Source organism: Eutrigla gurnardus, assembly GCF_963514095.1.
Source record: "Eutrigla gurnardus genome assembly, chromosome: 22".
Classification (NCBI taxonomy): domain Eukaryota; kingdom Metazoa; phylum Chordata; class Actinopteri; order Perciformes; family Triglidae; genus Eutrigla; species Eutrigla gurnardus.
The window spans coordinates 13,382,426-13,396,905 of record NC_139933.1 but is presented as its reverse complement, the minus strand read 5'-3'; the positions used below and the strand labels follow the sequence as shown (position 1 = coordinate 13,396,905).

The 14,480-nt window shown below is 44.0% G+C and overlaps 3 protein-coding genes across 5 annotated transcripts; 1 reads left to right on the top strand and 2 right to left on the bottom strand.

Annotated features, from left to right (window-relative positions):
- LOC311033175 (parvalbumin-like EF-hand-containing protein) lies at nt 1-3,807 on the top strand. 2 transcript variants are annotated; one of them, XM_084040419.1, is made up of 5 exons: nt 1-347; nt 1,193-1,295; nt 1,387-1,522; nt 1,873-1,988; nt 2,162-3,807. In XM_084040419.1, the coding sequence occupies exons 1-5, from the start codon at nt 117-119 to the stop codon at nt 2,203-2,205; spliced, it is 630 nt and encodes a 209-aa protein (XP_083896545.1). In that variant the 5' UTR covers nt 1-116; the 3' UTR covers nt 2,206-3,807. The 2 variants fall into 2 exon arrangements, with proteins under 2 accessions (XP_083896545.1, XP_083896544.1); XM_084040418.1 differs by having other exon boundaries at nt 1,873-3,807.
- A 68-nt stretch (nt 3,808-3,875) lies between these two features.
- LOC311033143 (stonustoxin subunit beta-like) lies at nt 3,876-8,213 on the bottom strand. 2 transcript variants are annotated; one of them, XM_084040366.1, is made up of 4 exons: nt 8,183-8,213; nt 7,142-7,244; nt 5,268-6,728; nt 3,876-4,474 (listed from the first exon to the last, which is right to left on the bottom strand). In XM_084040366.1, the coding sequence occupies exons 2-4, from the start codon at nt 7,230-7,232 to the stop codon at nt 3,921-3,923; spliced, it is 2,106 nt and encodes a 701-aa protein (XP_083896492.1). In that variant the 5' UTR covers nt 7,233-7,244; nt 8,183-8,213; the 3' UTR covers nt 3,876-3,920. The 2 variants fall into 2 exon arrangements, with proteins under 2 accessions (XP_083896492.1, XP_083896491.1); XM_084040365.1 differs by lacking the exon at nt 8,183-8,213 and having other exon boundaries at nt 7,142-7,738.
- A 3,321-nt stretch (nt 8,214-11,534) lies between these two features.
- Nucleotides 11,535-14,012, bottom strand: hcar1-3 (hydroxycarboxylic acid receptor 1-3). The gene is made up of 3 exons (XM_084040411.1): nt 13,878-14,012; nt 12,830-13,391; nt 11,535-12,298 (listed from the first exon to the last, which is right to left on the bottom strand). Exons 2-3 carry the CDS (start codon nt 13,226-13,228, stop codon nt 11,645-11,647), a joined length of 1,053 nt encoding a protein of 350 aa, XP_083896537.1. The 5' UTR covers nt 13,229-13,391; nt 13,878-14,012; the 3' UTR covers nt 11,535-11,644.
- Nucleotides 14,013-14,480: the final 468 nt, after the last annotated feature.

Genomic DNA, 14,480 nt, shown 5'->3' with positions numbered 1-14,480 from the left:
CGTCTCCCTCCGGAGTCTCCATCACTCTGCAGCCGACAGCTGCACATGCTCAGTTACTCCGATGCATTCAGGAACAACTTGTGTAACTTCCACAAAGTCTTCCTGGTCACCTCTGGATGCACCGGCACCATGAAGACCCCCCCGTTGGGCGTCTGCCCTCCAGTTCAACCCCATTAACTGGTCTAATGGGGGGTCTGGTCTCAGTTCATCTGGAGGGAAGGGTCCTGTCTACCCGCCAAGACAAGAAGAAGACAGGTGCAAGGCCACTGGTGGGTGCGGCTTCACAGTATATAAGAGACAGGGGGGGTGGGGGGGGATCAGCTGCTCTCCAACAGGAACCCGGTGTGGTGAGTAGAACCGGACCGGATCGAAGGGAGACCAGGAGATGGACCTGTGACTTGAAATGTCTGCTGAACTCATTCAGCTCTTCTTCCTGTTCATTTGTTAACTTTCAGCCTTTTTATTATTAGTTTTTATCTTCACCGACGTGTTTCAGTGAAATGGAGGCTGAAACACCACAGCTCCTCAGCTCTGATTAGTGGATCTTATTATGACTGATACCAGCTGATCAAAGCACATTTCTCTATCAAAATATTGGATTTTTAAAAATTAGAGAGAACGGATTCTTCTTCTTCAGTGAATGTTGAGCGATGACATCATCTAAACATGTTAAAGACGCGCGTTTACTTCCAGGCGAAGACGGAGAGCGTTTGATCTGCGATGTTCCGCTTGAAACGAGAACTTTGATGAAAGGCAAACGATGATGTGAAACTGTGTGAAAGAGGAAAAGATGAGAGGAAGACTACGATGATGATGATGATGATGATGATGATGATGATGATGATGTTGTTGTTGAGTTTATTTGTGGAGCCCAAAACCATACAATAGAAAAACTACATTCTCTCTGCTGGCCACCAGGGGGCGGCTCCTCTCTTATTGTATAGAAGTCTATGAGAAAATGACCCTACTTCTCTCTTGATTTATTATCTCAGTAAACTTTGTTAACATGAATTTATGGTCTCAATCTCTAGTTTCAAGTCTTCTTGAATCCAGCATGATGTTCATTTAGTAGCCTACATTATGGTCCATTTAGAGTCCAACAGACCAGAAAGCAGGGGATAACTAACTAAATGTACTTAGCATACTTTTTATCTTCCAGCCTTTGATCTAACAGCTGATCTGTCTGACAAAGATGGAGGACGACTTCCGGCCACAGGTAAAGAAGGTAGCGTCGGCCATGGGCGCCGCCCTCACGGAGAGGGACATCGACCACATGCCGGAGATGAGAACGCAGGGTGTGTGTGTGTGTGTGTGTCTGTGTGTGTGGGTGTGTGTGTGTCATGGCGGTGCGTTCACTGTCCGATCCTCTGCTCCGTCCTCCTGCAGGAAGCTTCAACTACAGCAGGTTTCTGGACCACATGAGGCAGTTTGAGACCTCGGAGCAGAAGGAGGACGCCATCAGGACGGCCTTCGTGGCGTTGGACAAGGACGCCAGTGGCTACATAGAGTGGAATGAGATCAAGTACGAGTCCTGCTTACGTTTCCTGGAGACAGAAATAGGTCACACATATTTATTAAATATATGCAAAGGCTGCGGTATTTTAAACACACGGGAGGAAATGTTGCATTTGTTTGGGACTGTTGCTGTTGCTACTGATAGAGAGCTGGGAAATATGTTTTTATGGTTTTTATAAATCTAAAAAAAAGTAGATATTGAGTTCAGAGTTCTGGACCCAGAATTCCTTTGGGTGGTGATGGATCAGAGATGAACGCGGAGACTCTTGGGATTAAAATAAATCCTTTATTTATCTTTTAATTCCTATTTCTACCAAATACACATATGTCCAGCTGATTCGGTGTCTCCATCCACAGGTACATCCTGTCCACCGTCCCCACAGCGACGCCATCGTCTCCCCTCTCTGACGAGGAGGCGGAGGCTGTGATCCAGGCCGCGGACGCCGACGGAGACGGACGCATCGACTACAGAGGTCAGCATCTGGTTTTGTTGTTGCATTTTAGATCCGTGGTGCATCGACTGCTAGTTGCCACCGGGGGCAGCAGTCACCAAATTTCAGCTCATCACAAGCACAACATACTGCATACTACTGTTAGTTAGTCATTAATAACTTGGTCCCTGAATGCAACACGTCTTCCTCCTCAGAGTTCTCAGACATGGTGAAGATGGAGAAGAAGCCCAGGAAGTGAGAGAGAGAGAGAGAGAGAGAGAGAGAGAGAGAGAGAGAGAGAGAGAGAGAGAGAGAGAGAGAGAGAGAGAAAGAGAGAGAGTGACGGAAGAAAGGAAGACAGGAAGACGGTCGGTCCTGCACAAAGACTCTGATAACTTAGAAAAATGGAGGTTCAGGTTGTTAAAAACATGATGTTACTGTATTGGCTCAACAAAACTAAAAATGAATGTTGATCTGTTTGTTTGTAAAAGTAAAGTATTTGTTAACAACCCGAAACACCGGTTGTGTATTGGAGACAGCTGAATATTATGGTCTGTGATGGTTAAAGGAAATAAACAACCTGTTACTGATTCTGTGCTTTTCTTTTTATTTAAAAGAACATTTTATTTGTAAAGATAAAATCAGAGAGTTCAGGTTTAGGTTCTATAAATATATTTATTTTTGGTTGGTATAATATTAAATACTCTATTAGTTTGATTCATTGTGGGCTTTTAGTTATTAATGTTTTCTCCCTACTCCATTGTGTGTATTCAGTGTATTAATAAATGATGAAAGTATTTCTTTAAGGCTGCGTTTACACGACAACAGTCTTGCTAAACACGGGAACGTTTTTACTTTGCATTTTAAAAATAGTTCCGCGTTGAGATTGTGACACAGCCACATGAGTTTACAAGTGTTATCTAAATTGTACGAAATATATGTAAATGTCTTAAAGTCGATGTCTAAAAGTCATATAATGCAGGCTACTGTGATTTTACTGTATATGACAGGACAACAAGGTGACTGGGACTTTAAACCTAGTGACCTCAGAGGGCAAGGGGAGGAGCTACGGACAGGTACCAGGAAGCGGGTACTGAACAAAGGAGAAATGTTTGGTGTGGATGGGGAGAGATGTGTGGTGTGTTTGGGACTGGAGTTATCCTGTAATCTTAAAGCCCCCACACCAATCCTGAGAAGGCCACGCTATCAAGACAAACATTAAGAGTTAACCTAGGAGTAAAATGAAGAAATACCCTGGTGGAATATATTTGAACCAGCCTTGCCGGTGAGATCTCTCCATTTTTCTACCTTTTGTGCAATGCATTGCTAAGGAAGGACTTTTTTTGTGTGTTTTTGGCGGAATACCTTTTTGGTGTTTTTGGACTTTTGGTGTAAAAATCCTATAGTGTTTGGTTTGAAGTGCATGGTGTTTTTTTAATCTGCCGATACAGTTATTGGAATAATACAAAGGCTTTTGGGAAACAGTTTGTTTGTAGATCATTCTTTTTGTTTATACTTGATTGCTGTTGTGTATGTGATTTATGGGGTTTATTGCGACTAAGATGAGTTTACAAATATAACTTAAGTATATTGTGTAGTTTCCGAACAAAATAGTGATAATCTACTTGAAAGAGAATCAGGGGGATTGTTACAAGATGACATTTTGAAAACTGTCCAAAGGCACAACACTTCAATGCTGTAGTATGAATGCCAGGCCAGTAGGTGGCAGTGACACGTTCTACTAGAGAGCCTACTGAAGGCGTCCATCTTCAGAAAACAAACGCTTTGTTGTCATACATCATCAACATCACAGTGATAATGCTACCAAAAAAAGTGATGAGTTTGTTTGGACAGCTTATCTCCGTTATCAGACGTTGTTAATGTCGTGTTCTAATCACTCCCCCCCCCCCCCGCCCCCCCGTGTGCGTGTGACATTGAAAGCGTTGTTGTGGGAACGGACCCTCAAGACAAGGTTTACAGAGACAGGAAGGCAAAGTTGTTCTTGCGCCAGATCAGGAATGCTGGGTAAACGGGCTCAGAGAACTTGGTGTAGAAGGTGTGGACGTGGCTCAGCGTGTCGGAGGAGACCCTGTAGAAGGACAGGGTGCCGGCGGGCCAGTCCAGATACACTCCCAGTCGGGTGAAACCAGTAGCAGGAAATGGGTAGTAGCTGGTGTGCGCGTTGTGCTCTGCGTAGAGGACGGGGTCTGGTGGGGACCAGCGGTGCCCGAAGGCCCAGGACATGGGGTTCCAGCCCAGCTTGCACTGGTTGACCCTCCCCTTCCTGAACAGGCCTCTGTAGGCCACGCCCACAGAGACGTCCTCACTGCTCCCAGCACTCCAGTCCACCTCCCAGTAGCAGCGGCCGGTCAGTGGCTCTCTGCACAGAACCTGAGAGTAGTCGCTGAACCTCTGAGGGTGGTGCGGGTACGCCTGCCACGACCCCACCCGCTTCACCTTCCGGTCCCCGTCCGACAGCTGCAGGTAGCTGTTGGCCGTGATCGGGTCCAGAGTCAGATCCCGGGCGTCTGGGGGGAGAACCAGACGGCATCGTCAGGTTGACAAGCGTTGTGTTGTTTCAAGTTATAATACCACTTTCATGAGGAGGGAACTAAGTACTTAATTACAATACTTCAGTAGGATTTTCAGGTAGCTGTACATTACTTTAAAACTAATATCTGTATGTTCTACTCCTCACATTTTCTAAACAGGCTCGTAACTTAAGTTTTAATGCATTTGACGGGAATTATCGATTATTGTTATTCTTATTAATAAGACGAGAGATTGACTTAGCTTTGTTAATAAACAGCCAGTAGAAATGTCCTTAGATACTATTACTTTTTACTTTGAGTACATTTTTACACTATCTGGACAGAGGGAACCTCATCTGCACTGGACTGCTTTGAGGACACTGTGTGGGAACTTTTTGAACATGCTGACATTGAGCACTATACATCCACTGTGCAATCCCACATCAACACATCCCACTAGTCTTTTATCGCTGCTTTGGAGTGAAACTGCTAAAACAAGTTTCGTTGTATCTCGCTGTACAATGACAAATAAACTATCTATCTATCTATCTATGAAGGAACAAACTTCATTCTTCTGCTTAGCGTATCATTATCATTATCATAACAGCAAAGTCCAGTCAAACGTTAAAGTAATGCCCAGCAGTTAATGTTGTGTAACTGCTAGCTAGCTGATTAGCCAGCCCCTCGCTGCTCTACTTGTTGTCAAAGCGAGCATCGCCAATGTTATTTTGGGACGTATACGTGGAAGTCGTTTACGGCGATGGTATGAATTGGCCATAAAAGAACTTACACCAGATTAAATCCCGTCTGTCTGTCAGCCTCTCCACATCGTTGATGAAGGGCTTCGAGAAGTTGTCGGTGACCAGAATGCCGTTCCTGTAATGGTAGATGCTTGCTCCTTGGTACTTGTCATTTTTAATAGCCACCACGAGGAAACAGAATCCACCGCTGTTCTTCAGGCCTTTGGCGGTTGCATGGAATACCTCGGCTTTGTCTCTCATCGTGGTGATCACGTCATTGGAGGAGAACCACTGCTCTTCCTCGGGACGTTCCACTTCACGCGAGTCCAGGTAATCGACCATGTCATCGAGTCTGCAGTCGGCGCTCCCCAGGGAGGTGAAGACGAAGCACAGGGTGTCGTCGATGTCCTGAGCCAGAACCTCCTTGTCCACCTCCGACTGATCTGGGACCAGCTGTAGCCCCTCCATCATCGACACGAAGGACTGCACCACGTTGATCTCTCTCTCTTGATCGTCCATCCACTGGGTTAATCTCCGGTGGCTGAATGGTGACTCGTCTCGGGATTCAAACACTCGTTCCAGTTTGCTCTCATCTTCGCCAGCCCGGATCGACGGCAGTTTCTCTGCCATGCTGTGTTCCAGTGCCGCTCTGAAGTGGACGCACAGCGTCTGGAACCGCCTCAACTTTTCACCAATTTGCGAGAAATCTCTTAGCACAGGTTCGTCCATGAGGTCGTTGCACGCCGCTTCCACATGCTGCAGGTCCTCCAGAGCGTCCTGAGCCTTCCTCACCAGTCCCACGCTGAGGCCCCTCATCAGCTCAACGGCTTTGGAGTAAAAGTTCTTCAGCGGCATCAGCCAGACCTTCAGTGGAACGGCGTTCTCTTTGTTTCCTCCCAGGAGTCTTGGGAGCTGTATGTATGTCTTCACCGCATCTTCGAAAGTAGCCGGGTTGCTTTCCAGAATGAAGTCTCCGTAGAACTTGCAGGAGAATTTCTCCGTCAGCGACTTTTCCTCGTCAGTCAGCTTGAGCTCAATTCGTCCCCGAATGTCGAAGGATGGGATCTTCTTGATCACGGCCTCCATGCTGCCCTGGACGTCCTGCACGCTGCCGGCATCCAGCTTCTCGCTGTCGAACACGAAAAAGGCGTTCGCCCCGTACAGGATGGCGGTGACGACGTGCGTCGCCAAGCCCTTCTCGATGATCTCTACCTGCCGCGGGTTCAGGGTCATGAGGTCGATCATCAGCAGCTGCTTGAAATCAGTGGTGGCTTTGTACTGACAAGTCACTCTGCTCTGATTCTTGAACTTCTTCTGATCCTTCAGGTACTTTGCAGATCCTTCGACCTCGATGAGTCCACCCAGGAAACTGGCCTTCAGGGAGGCTTCCACGTCCAGCAGCGAGGCCTTGGACTCGGTGGTGTCGGACGCAGAAATGTCAAACTTGCTGCTGTGCTGAGAGCTCTCTGTGATGTTCTTCTGCAGTGATTCTTCATCCCACAATGTCAAACCTGTCACAAAACATCACAATCTTGTTAATTTAAAGCCTGAAGATGGTTTCCTACACAGCTGCTGTACGTACAGCTGCAACCTTTAAATACAAATAAAGGAAGCTCAAGGTTTTTAGGTGACAAAGTCTCAATTTTGGTATCGTGAGAAAACTTGAAGTGAACCTGATTCATAAGCAATTATATGATTGAGACGATATACAACTTTAACGTTAGATATGACTGATTTTTTTTGGTTCTTGGTTTTCATCCATCATCTTGTTTTTTGGTTGTTACCATCTTGGTTTTTGAGGTCACCATCTTGGTTTTTGGTCGTCACATCTTGATTTTTGGTCGTTACCATCTTGGTTTTTGGTCATAAATTAAAGTTCCTTTAATCAGGCAGATATATTTAGAAATATTTTAATAAGACTTACCTGGGATAAGTACATCTCTGCGAGCATCGTAGAGCATTCCAAGGGTGAAAGGTCGACCCAGAGCAGCAACGTCCATGAGATCTAAGGCCATTTCTCCAACCTGCTGAGAAAAGTGACCACACAGCATTTCATCGGAAACCAAGCTATCAGACTAGCTCTGAATAGAAGACCTGGGTGTGTCCTCTGTCTGAGACGTTGCTGCCACACCAGCTCCTTTTTGTCTGCTCATCCTGCAAGGTTGCTTTAGGCATCTACATGTGTTGTTTTAGAGCCCTGGGATCAAAACCAGTTAGTAGAGTTTTCGAGAGGGGTAAGTGGCATCTGTTTTATCTACTTTCTAAACATCTGATCCTGATGAAGGTTTAAAGGAGTCCTTCTATAAAAAGTTGATGTAATGGAGTAATGCTGACTATTGGATTGACGATTGGAAATCATGTAACAGATGATATGGAAGAAGTGATATGGAAGAAATTGCTCATAAAATATGACATAATGAGGTATTATATATTTTTTAAATTAAGCCAATACTGGAGGTCCTTAAATCTGCATTCTCTCTGCTGGCCACCAGGGGGAGACTCCTCTCTGATTGTGTAAAAAGTAAATGAGAAAATGACCCTCTCTTTATTTATCTCAGTGCAGAGCAACAACAATCACTTCACAATCAACCAGAAATGGACTCATATGTATTTTATATATATATATATTTATATATATATATATATATATATATATATAAGTTACCTGACATATGCACTTTTTTCAACATTATATATATTGAAAGTTAACAAGATGATACAGAGCAACAACAATCACTTCACAATCAATTTATATATATATATATTTATATATATATATATATTTATATGTATATATATATATGTAAGTTTTGTTTATTGTCCTTAGTTATGGTTTTGGTTATATATTGATTTCCCCCTAAATGAAAAAAGACTATCAGACTCCATCAGACTGGATCAGGATCTTTGCGTTTAAGCTCTTGGGTCCAGTCACTTAGCACTAAAACATGTCTCTTTTAGTTCTCACCTGGTTAAGTTGTGTCTATCAGCTGAGTCTCTGGTGTGATGAACTGTGATGTTAGCAGATTATTTATGTCCCTTCTGCTGACTCCTCCCACGACAGACATGCCTCCACACATGACACACCTTTACATGCACACTCAAATGCACTATCATCACCAGCACTCACAGCAAACATTGTCACATTGGTTTATTACTATGTCTGTGTGCTGTTACTTTTCTCCTTCACACTTTAAGAAATGTGTAACATTTTCAAATAAACTTGAAGCTTCAACGTTTCAACAAACCTGAAAACATCTTTTATGCACTTTTTTATTATCACCTTTTCAATGACATCATACTAATGAACTAGTTCAGCTATTTCACTTCCATTTAAACCACAGACTGATAAGTAACGATGATGGTTTTGAAGCTTCGAGTTCACCATTTTTGGCTGTCACCATTTGGGGTTTTCGCCGTTGCAACTGCAGCCTCGCTACCATCACATTACATCGCATTACATTTCATTGATCCTTTTATCTAAAGCCACTTCCAATTAGTGCATCAGTCGTGTTGGTAGAAACCCAGAACAGCAGGAATGTGCGTACATCAGATTCAAATAAGCCAAACTGATGCAACTGGTGTCATGGTTGGTGGGAAAACGACACAAAAGCAATAAAATGAGGCTGGCAGGTGAAACTAAACAAAGCAACTTTAATTATAAAACTTACATGGAGCAAAAAGCCATTCATGCAGTGAAAAAGTACAAAAGCAAAACAAATACCAAAAGGAACTGAACTGACAAAACCAGAATCTGATCAGGAACATGGACTCAAGACGAGACTAGGAGACCAGACACAGACCAACCAGACACGGACTTGATGGAAAAAATAGTCAGCCAAGGCGGAGGGCGGGCTGACAGCTGATTGGTGGAAACAGAGCAGAAAAAACAAACCATTTATTGTGAGAACTAATGTTGCTATAGACATAACGAGGCGTGATTTTAACGAGTCCAGACACAGATCTCATGTTGGTACAGAGCTCAGTGATCAACAACGTGCTGCTTCCTGCCGTCAGACCAAATTCCTGCCAAGTCACCTGAGGACGAGTCTCGAGTCTTCTTCCTGTACAGTAACATTCCTCTGCAAGCACCAATATGACAATATGAAAACATGATATCCTATTCTGAATGGAGCATTTCAGATGAAGATGTGGAAACACACTTGTAACCATGAAGAAGGGCACACACACAAACACACAAACACACAGAGATAATGTTTCTGTTACTGTACACTTAGACTTTTTGGACCTGAAACTTTATCTGTTAAACTGACAAACAAAAGTTCTGTAATTCAGGGAACAATTCGGCCAGATCAGAAAGACATTTGTCTCTCGCTGTAGATGAACATATTTTTCTAAAAAGGCTCCAAACAAAGCCAAGGCCAAAAACTTACTCTGACCACATTTTACAAAACGAGACCAAGACCAAGACCAAGACCAAGACTGACGAAGCTCTCTGTCACTTCCTTACTACAGTAACAAACCACAAATCATTCTGAGACCAACAACCCCGAACAACAAAGCCCCTCAAAAATTGTAACATCAGTGATGAATGCTTTTTCGAGGCTGATCAGCTGATGTAGTTGGTGAGCTGTCCACTAGGTGGTGCACATCCTCCATCACAGAGGACCAAAGGATAATACCTCTTAGTTCATCACACACAACTCGAAAAGGATCTGAAGTTTCAAGTCAGTCCGTAAGCCCTAAACTAGACCGGTGTGGGTCCAAAGAAGATGAAAAAGTTATTCAAATGTTAAAACTGAAGCCCTATGGACACAATATCCAGCACTTGCCTTTTTCTTTTCTTAAATCAATTATTAAATAATACCACTGTATATAAGGTGCTCCACTGTATATTTCAATTGACAAGTACATTGTGACAAATAACAGCTCCATTGCTTCACTTTGTGTCATAAGTGAAAAACATATACAGTGAGTGCTCGATTGCTACACTTTAAGCGACTGCTCCACAGTTTACTAGCAAAGATCAATCCTTCCTGCCCATGAGCACTGTGTGCGCACAGAGAGGAGGGGCTATTCACAGACGGGTCCGAGACAGAGCCAGACAGAGCAAAAGCAGGGGAAGGGCCGATGCTCTGCACGGAGCTCTAGAATTAAAGGTCCCATATTATGAAAAGCAAGTTTTCTCTGGTCTATAAACTGGTCCTCCCTGAGCCTGCCAACTCCCAGAATGAGGTAAACAAGCAGCTCCTGCATGGTCTCTGCAGCCCACCCACTGGTACAACGGCGCTCCTACAGGTTGTTCAGATTCAGCTCCTGTTGTTACGTAACAAAGGGAGTCATTTGCATAGGCCGAACTCCTCTGATGATAGGAGATATCCAAGAGGGGGCGGTCATCACCGAGGTGAAGTTCGGTGTGTCCTGCGGTGAGACAGCAGTGAGATAGCAGTGTTTCACAATGTCGTCGCTCAGAGCTAGACATGCAAATTGCTCTGTTGTTGGTTGTACAAATCAACATAAGTGCTTATATTCTGTCCCAGCAACAGAAGAGACAGTGGTTGCATTTCATTTTTAATGACAATGTGCCAGCTATGGTTTGAGTTAGCTTGTATGTGTGTGCTAACCACTTCACATTGGACTGCTTCAGTAACGAGGGTCAGTACAAAGCTGGCTTTGCCTCGACACTGACCCTCGTTAAAGGATCGGTCCCAACCCTACGGGACCAGCAACTTCACCTGAGCCACATAGGCAAGCCATAGCGATACATCCACGTAAACATTGGCACATGCTACCGCTAGCGTAAGCGGCATCGTCTCCGTCTCTCTCCATGTAGGCGTTGACAGACAGAGCTCATTAGCATTTAAAGGTGCAGACACAGAAACAGCCTGTTCTCAGCAGAGCTCATTTGAGCAACTTTTAAACAGCTGAAATTCAGGACCACGGATGGGTTTGTGGCAATGCATATCGATTACAGTGTTGTTGGACCTCTGACAGCTGTGTGGAACTGAGGAAAAACAGTATAATATGGGACCTTTAAAAGAGGGCTTTTAAAGGGAGATTTTACCCAATTTTAATAGTTAAAAAATAAAATCAATGTTAATATTCTGGTGGGCCGCCACAAATAAATGAATGTATAGGAAACATACATTGATTTAGTTACATGGGTGTTTATAATATAATGTATAAAGTAGTGACTTTAGAATTCTTTCTCTGAATTTGGCCCAACTATGGCCCTCACACGCCGTTGTTGTGTTGTACGTTTGAGTAAAAAATTGAAAATGAACACAGATGTGAAGAAAGCATTAACAAAAAAAAACAACTCAATGCAAAATATTGACACAAATCAAGTTTATTCCATCGCACATTTCAGCAACAACAAGGCGATTCAAAGCCAAAAAATAAACACATGATTCAAGAATACTTAGACATAATTGCAAACAGTCATTAGAAGGGTGTGCTGTTTGATCCCTCACATGGATTTCAGCTCCTGCTGGGTGGTGGACTGACTTCCCGACGAGGAGGCCGAGTTGTTGCCAGCGTCCTGCCTGCAGCGGTGCGGCAGTGAGTTGTAGAGGGCCTTCCTGAACATGGAGCTGGAGAAGACGTAGACGACGGGGTCCAGGGCCGAGTTCAGGAAGTTGAGCCCCAGAGACACGATGGTGAGCTGGGTGAAGGTGTAGAAGGAGGCACAGTCCCCTGGGCGGTACGAGCGGATGACCCACACCCCAATGGTCGTCACTGTGGTGGGGAGGAAGCACACTATGAACACCACCACGATGACGACGCACACACGCATCGCCTTCCGCATCTTGTCCGGATTCCCCATCTGTCGCTGCTGCAGGAACCTGGAGATCCGGACGGAGCAGAAGAGCAGGATGGCCATTGCCACGACGAACTCCAGCACCGTCAGGATGCGGTGCATGGCAACCAGGATGATGAGGGCCTGGGATGCCTCTTTGTAGGAGGTGAAGAAGAAGCACTGGGTCCTGTCGCCGCTGCCCTTGATGTGGTTGTAGGCCAGCATGGGAACTCGAGGGGTGATGACCACCAGCCAGACCAATGTCGACACCACCGCCGCCTGGCGTTTGGTGATGCGGTTAAAGCAGTGCTGAGGGTGGACCACCTGGAGCGAGAGGACGGAGACGCTGCAGCATTTACATCATAATGACATCACATGGTTTTAGAGTTACAGCTCTGCTTTGTTTTTAACTTCTTCTAATGGACACACATCTCCCGGGCAAGGCCCTGTCTCTTTTGACCGCCTCGTCCACCGCCTAATTTGATACATTAAGAGCAAATGTAATCCATAACAAAATGCATTTCCACATGTTTTTTCTCAATTACGTTTAGTTGTGTGGGAACTACCAGAACTTCAGAGTTTTAAAAAAGGACCTAAATGCAGATCATGAGGGAGGTGGGTTATATTGAGCTTTGATAACAAAAAACTGGAAGCAAAAAAAAAAAAAACTGAGGAAGGGGCAAGTGTAAGGGACCAAACAGGACAAACTGGTAGGACACAAGGAACATGTGGAACGTGGAGAGCAAGACAACCTGACATGGAGTATATACACCATAGACAGGTGGGCAGACATGAGGGTGGGCTGGAAACTGATTGGTGGAAGTTATTTATTTGTAACTTGCAACGCGTCCTCACCTTAAAGTAGCGGTAGATTGCCACCACGGTCATGAGCGCGATGCTGGCCGTGCGGTTGGAAAACATCAGGAAGAGGTTGATCCGGCACATGCCGTCTCCAAACACCCAGTGGCCCCTGAGCAAGGCGTCGATCCTCAGCGGCAGACTCACCAGAGCCAGGAAGTCGGCGATGACCAGGTTAAAGAGGAACAGGTTGTTGGTGTTCCAGGCCTTCAGCTTGAAGCAGAAGATCCACAGGGCCACGATGTTTCCCAGCAGCCCCAGGATGACATCGATGATGAGGACCGGCGGCAGGATCAAACCCTCCAGTTGAATACCGACAGGCGGGCAGCCGCCGCCGCCGCCAGGGACCGGGATTGTCAAGTTCAACCCTGTGGTTTCATTTTGCTCTGATAACATTTTGTATTTATGATCGATGAATCAGTGTGGAGACAAAAATTGATGATTCAAAATAATTATTTTTGGGTGCTTCTGTAAGTGAATATCTGTTATGACCACACCGAGGAAAGTTTCCAGATCGAGGCAATCTCACACTTCCCCCTTTTCACCGTCTTCCTCTTTTCTGTAGAATGTAAAAAGAACAACAGAGTACTTTTATGTTTGTTCCCTTCTCTGTAGGTCAAATTATGAGGAATGTGGTTACAAAATATGAGGATTTCAAATATTTATCTACATAGTTGAAAAATGAAATGAAGTGGATTATTTTGTTGACACATGATCTATTCTTCGTCTTAGAGCATCTATTTAATACATTGATTCACCAATTCCAACAATACTGAACTTTTCAACATTGAAAAATAAATATTCAAAAAGAAAAAAAGTTTAAATAGTTAAAATAAATAAATATACATTCATAATATACCATACAGGTGTATATATGATACCCGACAAATCACATTTGATATTTGTCATAGATAAGATGACTGTTCAAGAATGTACTGAAACTATTGCAATGAAAGTGTTTAAAGAGTGTCCCATGTATTACCACACACACACACACACACACACACTTATTTAATTATGAATAATATTAATATCCAGAACTCACCGGTCAGAGTGACAGAATTTCATACATTCAGCGTAGTTAACCTCTGTTGGCGTCTTTATGTCTCTGACAGGACGTTCCTGTGTGGTCAACTGTCATCACCTCATTTCCACAGCAGTTACCACACACCATAGTACACTCAGTGACACGTGATTTCACATACACCTCAAACGTTTGTCAAAAACACTTTGGGATGTGGGAGTGAAATAGAAACGCATTACAAACAATAAAGTTACATTAATAACAATAATAAAATTCATATTATTATCATATTAATTACATTAATAACATTGATTGTATTACTAACATTAATAACACACATAACATTAATAACACTAACATTAATAGCATTAATTGATTTAACATCTTTTGTTACATAACATTGATCAAGTAGAACTTTGTTGTCGTCCTACATCTGTGTCTAAAGCTAAAGGCGCTAACGTTACATGAACACGTTGAATATTTAATAACACAGATTTCAAGACGACCAGGTACAGAGGTAAATGCCGGCTTTTTCTAGCTGGTGTCGATCGGGGTCGCTGACATGTCAAACTTCCTGTCACACTTCCTGTCACTCTCCTGCACACCGTCCCCTCTGACGTTCAG